Here is a 10,000-nt window from a genome sequence, read left to right as displayed (position 1 = left end):
AGGAAAAGACGCATCGAGGGAAAGACGTCACAGCAAAGACTCCCGGGTAATCCCCGCCACAAAGGCCGCGGAACTACATTACCCATAACCGCCGGCCAGAGAAATCCGCCTCGGCGAAGCGTCTGTCGTTTGTCGGACAGACGCGGCTAGCAGACAGAGGAGTTCAGGCAGCCGTTTCGTTTTGAATTATTTTTATTAATTTGTTTCTTTAAAAAATGCACAACCGTTAATAAACGACCCCGAGGATCTGGAAAAATAAACACCCTTTGAAATTGTCGATGGAAAACAAAATTTAAAATACCGTATGATACATATTTAAATATGTACACAGTAAAATACATGTTGAATATTACCCCACGGTTCTAGTAATAAAAAAGCACACGTTCATAATGCGTCTTTTACAGATCCCTCTGCCGCTTTTTGTCGTAGTTATTAAGTTATTAATATTCTGATACAGGAAGTGTCCGTTTATGTTCGATTTGTAGAGCGTCCCGAGGGGGGAAAATGCTCCTGCGAAGTTTAAACGTCCGGGTCGCACCGCTAGGACGCGGAAGTGTAGCATTTAGCTGCCAGAAAGTGCCACAGTGTGTCTGAGGGCAGCGTTACAGTACAGATTTTTCGGGGGGGGGGGTCTTCCCCCCGCACCGATGTATGGGTTCCCCCTTCCCCCCCCCAAATGAAAAGGGACGTTAAAACTCTTCGAGTAGAGAGAGAGAGAGAGAGAGAGAGAGAGAGCTGCCGTGTAAAATGATTGGCACCGCCCCGATTCGCCCCAATAGCCAGCCTCGGGGCTCAGAGTCGCGTGACGCTAGCAGCCAGTCGCGGAAGCCCTCGAAAGCGCGCGGCGGGCGAGTTGAGAACGTCGGCGGAAACGGCGTTTTGCCCGCGCCGGTTTTCTTTCACATGGCGTTACCGGCGTTTAGCGTTAGCTCTTATCCGGAGCCACTTACGCGGGTTACGTTCTCCGGGTGTCCCGCGATAGCGCGTTTGGGTCAAAAATATATTGATTATTCCCCGGCAGTTCACACGAACTCTATTCTTCTTGAACAAGTAGTGTACAGTTCACAGCACCGTGGTAGTATCTATAACGTGACCGTGAATGTCCGACGTCACCCGCACCCTGAAGCAGATAAGGCGTTGCTAAGCGTAGCCAATAGGAACAAGGCATTGCTGATTGTAGCCAATAGTGACAAGGCATTACTAAGTGTCACCATCAGGGACAAGGCATCACTAAGTGGCGAACAGCGAGAAAGCTTTGCTTAGAGCGGCCGGTAGCCGCGAGGCTTTGCTGAAAGTAGTCACGATCGACAAGGCGTTGCTAAGTGGCCAATAGCGAGGAAGCTGTGCTAAAAGCGGCTAATAGCAACAAGGCATTACTGAGCGAGGCCAATCGAAACAAGGTATTACGAAATGTGACCGATAGCGACAGGCAATCATTGATTCTGATAGGGATGGGTTCTGGTAGAATCGACCAGTAGGACAAAATGGGTAAACCCGGGACACTCATGCGGACTCCATACACGTCGGTACAAATTTATACGTTTCTCGTACACTCCATTAATTCGAAAAGCATGCAGGGATTTTAAAACCCTTATCCCTACAATTTTACGCTCCTTTTCCTCAGATCGGGACAGAATTAAATCGGTATAAAATGTACGAACGGTAACCTGAAGGCGAAATAATGACAAGTAATATGAACGGGCGCAAACTGATGAGATAACCTTACATTCGGCTAACGATGCGCTCTCAGGCCAGCTAGCGTGAACGCGGCAACAGTCAAGCCCTGACGTGAGTTAGCTTGTGCTAATGTGGAACTACAGAGCCTCGACAACAACGGGAAGATATGAAGCAAAGGGTCTACGAGGACATAAGGACACAAGAGCTTATGGGGAAAAACAGACAACGGTAAGAAGACTAGCTCCAGCCATACATTGTATCACATGACGTTCATTTAGCACGTCATAGACGTTCAGACGCGCATCCATCCAAGCCACACGGGCAGCCGACGGTGATTATTATGGGTTGTTGATGTTGATGTTCGGCAGAGATCCGATCGGCCGGATGTTTGGAGCGCTCTGTCAAACGTGCGTTAGGCCGTTATTTTCCCCGCTCGGTCCGTTTTTGTTGGTCCGAACCCTGGTCCGTTTACGTCAGGGGTGTCCAAACCTCTCCTGGAGGGCCACTTGTCCTGCACGTTTTAGATCTCTCCCTGCTCCAACACAGCCGATTCAAACGATCAACTCGTTATGAACCCCTGAAGCTGCTTAATAACAAACTGATCATTTGAATCAGCTGTGTTGGAGCAGGAGGGGATCTAAAGCATGCAGGACATGCTATATTTGTTTTCTTATTCATCTTTTTGTGAATATGGTGTCAGCACCAAAATAACCGTGTTCGGCGTTTTCGCTATGCCATAAACGCGAAGTTCAGGTGAGCCGGACCCCAGGCCGCCGTTTTCCGGAGGACTCGGGGTACGGTCCGCCCGGCGCGCACCCGAGTTCTGGAAAGCAGCTTTTACACCGGCAAAACGAACCGAGCCATCGGCTCAAGCGGACTCGGGTCCGCGGCGAAAGCTCTAGCGTAAAAGCTACCTTAGAAACCCAGCGCTCAGCGTTTACGTCGGACAGAAGGAACCGTGCTTCTCCATGTTAGCTGTTCGCCGACGTTGATTCGTGACGTTGGGAAGGAGAAGCGTTTGGCGGGGACGTCTTTGGTCGTTACGGGTTGATGTGACCGCAGTGAGTCGGAGTTAAAACTCAAGTCCCCCTGTAGGTTCAGGGTTTTGCTCTACGCTGTCCACAGCTGGTGAAACCACAGCTTTTAAGATTCCATTGCAGCTAACTACCTTCGTTACCTTACCTTACTATCGTCATTTAGCAGATGTTCTTATCCAGACTGTTAGCCGTTTATACAGCTGGATATTTACTGAGGCCATTCTGGGTTATGCACCTTGCCGAAGGGTACAGCAGCAGTCCCCCGAGAGGGGGAATCGAACCAGCAACGTTTTGGTTATGAGTCCTGCTCCTTTCCGCTATGCTACACCGCCATACCAAAAACAGTACACCTCTAATGTAGTATGTAATTTCGGGTTAAGAAACCTGAAACCGCTCTTGGCATATTAGCCTGTCCGAGTCTGGCAGCAAGTCAGACGTGTGAGCGATGAGTTTTCGGCACAGTGCACTATAGCGGTGGCTGTATGTCTTGCAGAGACCTTAATAGCTTTCTCTGTGAAGAGAGACTGCGGTTAGCAGGGTTTTGGGGTTTGACTGGAAATTCTGCTTTAAAAACAGGCTGTAAACATGTTATGTACTGCGGACGTCAGATTTAAAAAGAGTTTCAAAATGTCGGAGTGCAGGTTTTCACTTAGACGCTAAGTTGTTTACGTCAATTCAGAGCACCAGGCCATGGAGATCGGCGAGGGAGTTTAGCGTGTCCTATAAAAAGCCGCGCAAACTCGGCTATCCCGACCCTTCGCTCGACCGAATCCGTAGATGTTCGCCGGTCGCCGCACCCTTACGTTGAACTCAGAGGTTGGATTGTCGGTTGAACGCTAGGGTTCGAAAAAACGCACCTGTAGAGAGAGAGAGAGAGAGAGAGAATGAGAGAGTCACGGCAGAATGTCCTGTTTCCCCCGAGGAGGAGAGGAGGTCGCTTATCCTTTGAGGCAAGTTCGGTGCCACCTTCTTGACTCAGGGGACTCAGTTTGTGTCCGTAAGGAGCCACGGTTGCAGATAGGTCCTGTCTAGATTCAACTACCCCCCCCCCCCGTCCCCGTCCCCGTCCCCGTCCCCCCCAGACCGGCTATAGTATGTGCTTCAGATGAGGCAGGTGCAGAAACCCCAAATTACAAGACTCCCCCCTGAGAGTTTAGTCTTACGTGCAAAAAAAAAACCGAGATCTTTGGCACCAAACGCCAACCGCAATCCGGTGGCCGTGCGACCATCTTCAGGGGCTCGTAGACCCGAGGAAAGTCGGGAGTTTTAGCACCAGGGGAGGGCCCGACGAGGGGGGGCCCCTAAACTTCGGCGTCTGGCAGGGGGCACCGCTCCGCGGTCTTCCCCCGCCGCTTGGCCACGACGGCGAAGTAGAGCGCCACCAGGACGACCCAGTAGCAGGCGTACAGGACGGCCCCGGCTATGAGCACCGCCTTCTCCGTCTCCCCCGGGGGCTCCAGCGCCTCGCGGTACGCCGTGTACCCCGCCCCGCCCAGCAGCACGGCCGCCCAAACCGCCACGGGCACCGCCCCCGCGAAGTTCGCCACGATCCGCTTCCGGCCCGACGTCCCCCACCCGGCCTGGTTGATGGTGAGGAGGGCGAAGACTTTGGCCGGCAGGAGGCTGGACATGTACAGGAGAGAGTAGAGCGACATGAAGGCCATCACGGGGCGGCCGCGGAGGAAGCAGGCGAACGCCGCCTTCGCCGCGCCCACCAGCTGCACCGTCAGGAGGAAGAGGAGGATCCCCCACAGCCGCCCGCGGTAGAAGAGCTGAACCACGGTCGCCGCGAGGAAGAAGGGGAAAAACCCGGTCACCACCGACTCGTAGGTCATCCACAGGCTGTGCTTGTGGAACCAGAGGGCGTTGTAGAGCCACTCGCGGAAGTAGGACTTGCTCCAGCGGGTCTGCTGGTTGAGCCAGCGCAGGTAGGCCGTGGGGGTCTCGGTCAGGCAGCGGGCGCGGGACGTGAAGCGGGTCTTGTAGCCCAGGCTGAGGACGCGGTTGGTCAGGTGGCGGTCGTCGCCGAAGCTGCAGCGGGTGCCCAGGAAGGTCTGGTGGTACCAGGGCTCCAGGAAGGTCTGGAGGAGGGAGTTCCGGTACATTCCCAGGGGCCCGGAGATGCACTGCACGCAGCCGAAGTAGGACTGGCAGGCCCGCTCGACGTTGAAGGCCGTCCAGTACCGGACGCTGCTTAGGAAGGAGATCCAGGAGTCGTACTTGTTCAGGATCTGCAGGGGGGGGGGGATGCGCGAGAAGGGGAGATGCCGTGATTGGTCACATTTGCAGGGGTGGAAGACAGGTACCGCACTCTGATTGGCTGGAGACGGAGAGGTGCTACACTTTGATCGGTCATACCACAGGGATAGAGGCGAGGTTCTATGTTCTGATTGGTTATACTGCACGGATGGAGGAGTGCTACACTTTGATCGGTCATACCACAGGGATAGAGGAAAGGTTCTACGTTCTGATTGGTTATACTGCACGGACGGAGGAGTGCTACACTTCGATCGGCCGTGCCACAGGGATAGAAGACAGGGCCTAGATTCCGATTGGTTAAACTACACGGATGGAGAAGTGCTACACTTTGACCGGCCGTGCCACAGGGATCGAGGACAGGGCCTAGATTCTGATTGGTTAAACTGCAGGGATGTAGGACAGGTCTTGCACTGTGATTCGTTATACTACAGGGATGGAGGGCGGGTTCTCCGATTCTCTGATTGATTGTTTTATTTATTTTTTTTTATTGATTATGCATTGATATACACACCGATAAGTTTTATTGATTACACATTCATGTACACACACTTAACTTTCACGTTAAGGTGAAAATACACCGCGCCTTAAGGTAGCGGCCGGGTAAAGTACCCCCTTAAATGCAAAACAGCCCGTACAAATCATCTCACCTGCACGTCGCCACCGACCCCGCCCACCTCCGGGTCCTCCTCCAATATCTTTAGCATCTCCACGGTACAGGCGGGGTCCAGAACCGTGTCCGAGTCGCACACCTGCGAAGGTAACACGGGGTACATTCACATTTACATTTACTTATTTAGCAGACGCTTTTATCCAAAGCGACTTACAGAAGCGCATACGGTAAGTATTAGCGACAGTACGGGGACAGGATGTGTACGGTTCCACAACGAGACGGTTCTCAGCTGAGAGCAGCGTCTGTTTGAGGACACAGTACTATTAGATTTGTACAATTACAGCCTGTAGGGCAACTAATACGATACACTTTCAAACGGCGGACTTCAACTTCAAACGGCGCAATGAGCGTCAGGGTAAAGGCGGCAACAAGAGACAAATTTAAAAGCACAATTTAAAAAGCACAGCAATTTACGACAGCACTGATTGGGGGGGTGGGGCAGCAATTGTGTGCTGGGTCAGTCCAGGTAGAGTCTGAAGAGGTGCGTCTTCAGGCCCCGTCTGAAGGAATGTGGTGAAGAAGCTGTCCGTAGCGAGACAGGGTCGTTAGATATCAGCACAGGTGAATCACAAGCGCGAAGGACATTAGCAGGGTAAGTCTCTTTCGTAGCTATACCAGACCAGAGCTGGTAATACAGGTGAACCAGTCGTCTCTGACGCACCTGGATAGGACGGGTAACGCAGGTAAAATCTTTCGAGTAAATATCAGGAAAAGTAAGTGTGTTCCCACGGGTAACTTCTCTGTTGAAATATTTACTTCATGAATATATCAAAATTTCAGTACGATTTGATTTACACACACACCCACACACACACAACCACACACACCCCCTCCAGCTCCAGATCTTTTCAACAGTTGCCAATCTGGCTGTGTGTGTGTGTGTGTGTGTGTGTGTGTGAGTGTGTGTGGGGGGGAGGGGGTGTATTAGAAGTTGATGACGGCATGTGGGTGTGTGCTCAGGTACGCTAATAAGCACAGGTGCGTGTCAGGTGAGTGTCGAACCCCTGACCCCGGCTCTCTGAACCATCTTAACGTCCCCGTAGCTGAAAACACCATCTTAACGTTGACATAAATGACGATAAAATCTTAACTTCTCTATTTTTGAATGTCTGTTGCTTTTGAGTGTGTGTGTGTGTGTGTGTGTGTGTGTGTGTGTTGAAGTGTCTCACGAATGCACTGTATGAACAGCTTTGAAAGACACGCACACAGACGCTCACAACTAATCTAGCGCTACTCCATCCCAACCAAACCCTCCCGTAACCCACCCCACACTCACTCCTGAACAGTCCACTCTCACCTGCAAAAAGCCCCGCCCACGCTCACTCTTAACCAATCCCTCCTTCCCACACTCACCTACAAAAAGCCCCGCCAACGCTCGCTCCTTCATTAGCGTTATTAAGCTTCTCATCGTTTTCAGTTAGCACTCGGTTAGCATTTGCTATATCTTCCTCAAAGCTAAAATTAGCGAGAATTTTTCCAATCTAGTGTTCTAATCGCACCGGTTTTAGCATGCGCGCTAAACGGCTAATCGCGCCGGCGTGACCGTACGTGCACAAAAGGGCTAAAAAAACTTTAACAGTGGATTTTCTTGCACTTTAAATGTAATTCGACGGAAAAACGAATAAAAAAATAAATGTAAAAAAATGAGAAATAAATAAAATAAGTAATAAATCATACATACAGTCTATATGCATTTCGATAAATAATGCGGCACAATAAATCGTTTTATCTCGATTATCTTTTTTTCATAATCGATGGAACCCAAATTGTAATTGAAAATAAAATTTGGTGAATCTCCCCCCACACTCACCTATAGTTGGCCCCACCCAAATTCACCTTCATTCTGCCCCACCCTAACCCCTAACCCCTAACCTTAAACCCTAACCTTAACCTTAACCCCTAACCAGTAAACCCTAACCCCTAACCTTAAACCCTAACCCCTAACCCTAACCTTAACCTTAACCCCTAACCCCTAACCCTAACCTTAACCTTAACCTTAACCCCTAACCCTAACCTTAACCTTAACCCCTAACCCCTAACCTTAACCTTAACCCCTAACCAGTAAACCCTAACCCCTAACCTTAACCCCTAACCACTAAACCCTAACCTTAAACCCTAACCCCTAACCCTAACCTTAACCTTAACCCCTAACCACTAAACCCTAACCCCTAACCCCTAACCTTAAACCCTAACCCCTAACCCTAACCTTAACCTTAACCCCTAACCCCTAACCCTAACCTTAACCTTAACCCCTAACCAGTAAACCCTAACCCCTAACCTTAAACCCTAACCCTAACCTTAACCCCGAACCTTAACCCTAACCCCTAACCTTAAACCCTAACCTTAACCCTAACCTTAACCCCTAACCCCTAACCTCTAAACCCTACCCTTAACCCCTAACCTTAACCCCTAACCCCTAACCTCTAAACCCTAACCTCTAACCCTAACCTTAACCCCTAATGCTAACCCTAACCCCTAACCTTAAACCTTACCCTTAACCCCTAACCTTAACCCCTAACCTTAAACCCTAACCCCTAACCACTAAACCCTAACCCCTAACCTTAAACCCTAACCCCTAACCCTAACCTTAACCTTAACCCCTAACCACTAACCCCTAACCTTAAACCCTAACCTTAACCTTAACCCCTAACCACTAAACCCTAACCCCTAACCTTAAACCCTAACCTTAACCCTAACCTTAACCTCTAAACCCTAACCTCTAACCCTAACCTTAACCCCTAATGCTAACCCTAACCCTAACTTTAAACCCTAACCCTAACCTTAACCCCTAACCACTAAACTCTAACCCCTAACCTTAAACCTTAACCCCTAACCCTAACCTTAACCCCTAACCCCTAACCTCTAAACCCTAACCTCTAACCCTAACCTTAACCCCTAACCACTTAACCCTAACCCCTAACCTTAAACCCTAACCCCTAATGCTAACCCTAACCTCAACCTTAAACCTCAGCAACCCCCCCCTCCCTTTCCCGCGCCCCCGACCCGCCCCCGAAACTCACCTGCACGTAGTCCACCGAGTCGCCCAGGGCTTTGAAGGCCGTGTACATCACCTCCCTCTTCCCGCCCCACCGCTGCGCCACGCAGGAGTAGCGCCGGCTGCGCACCAGCCGGGCCACCCGCTCGCCGTCCTCCGCGGGGGCCCCCCGGGCGTGGTAGTTGCCCTCCCACGCCGCCACCCCGGCCTCCTCCCCGCCGCCGAACACCTCCCGGAAGATGTCCACCATGTACCCGTCCTCGGCGCGGTTCCCGTCGACCACCAGGACCACCTTCGGGGTGGAGAGAAAACGGTCGGTACGCTACGTTACGCTACGCGATATATATCATAACGCCGTAAAAAAAGAAACCCATCCGGTTCGACTTGAGCGCGATTTTAACGTAATTATAACGAGTTTACATTTACGTTTACTTATTTAGCGGACGCTTTTATCCAAAGCGGCGTACAAAGGCGCATGCGGTAAGTACAGCGGCAGTACGGGGACAGGACGTCCGGCAGCGGGGGGGGCATCTGACACCGGGGGGGGGGGCGACGGAGGATCGAGTCAGGGTACACAGTTTTAGCATTTAGCGTTAGCATTGCGAGCGTTCATTGGCGTTTAGCGTTAGCTCTTATCCAGAGCCGCTTACACAGGTTAAAGTTTTATATCATTTCTACAACTGAGCGGCACCATGAGGGCATCCGACACCAGGGGGGGCGACGGAGGACAGATCAAGTTTTAGCATTTAGCATTTAACGTTAGCATTGCAAGCGTTCATTGGCGTTTAGCGTTAGCTCTTATCCAGAGCCGCTTACACAGGTTAAAGTTTTATATCATTTCTACAACTGAGCGGCACCATGAGGGCATCCGACACTAGGGGGGGGCGACGGAGGACAGATCAAGTTTTAGCATTTAGCATTTAACGTTAGCATTGCAAGCGTTCATTGGCATTTAGCGTTAGCTCTTATCCAGAGGCGCTTACACAGGTTAAAGTTTTATATCATTTCTACAACTGAGCGGCACCATGAGGGCATCCGACACTAGGGGGGGCGACGGAGGACAGATCAAGTTTTAGCATTTAGCATTTAACGTTAGCATTGCAAGCGTTCATTGACATTTAGCGTTAGCTCTTATCCAGAGGCGCTTACACAGGTTAAAGTTTTATATCATTTATACAACTGAGCGGCAGGGAAAGGGAAAGGGACGCGTACGGTTCCGCAACGGGACGGTTCTCGGCCGAGAGCGAGGTCTGTCTGAGGACGCGGTGCTGTCAGATCTGCTGCCTTAAAGCTGCGAGCGAAATCTGATTGGATTTGCTAATCGTTTCGGCTCGTTATCCGCTGAACGGACTTAAAAAGCGT

The 10,000-nt window shown here is 51.0% G+C and overlaps 1 protein-coding gene across 1 annotated transcript in view; it reads right to left on the bottom strand.

Moving 5' to 3' along the window:
* Positions 1-3,804: 3,804 nt before the first annotated feature.
* Positions 3,805-10,000, bottom strand: part of has3 (hyaluronan synthase 3) — a 16,930-nt gene continuing 10,734 nt past the window's right edge. Inside the window, exons 3-5 of the mRNA XM_036535304.1 lie at positions 8,664-8,930; positions 5,621-5,722; positions 3,805-4,945 (exon numbers count right to left, since the gene is read on the bottom strand). Of these exons, the coding sequence (XP_036391197.1) occupies positions 4,016-4,945; positions 5,621-5,722; positions 8,664-8,930 (1,299 nt within the window). The 3' untranslated portion in view covers positions 3,805-4,015. The remainder of the gene's footprint in view (positions 4,946-5,620; positions 5,723-8,663; positions 8,931-10,000) is intronic.

This window comes from Megalops cyprinoides, chromosome 8 (assembly GCF_013368585.1).
Source record: "Megalops cyprinoides isolate fMegCyp1 chromosome 8, fMegCyp1.pri, whole genome shotgun sequence".
NCBI lineage: Eukaryota > Metazoa > Chordata > Actinopteri > Elopiformes > Megalopidae > Megalops > Megalops cyprinoides.
This window is presented reverse-complemented; position numbering and strand designations above follow the sequence as displayed.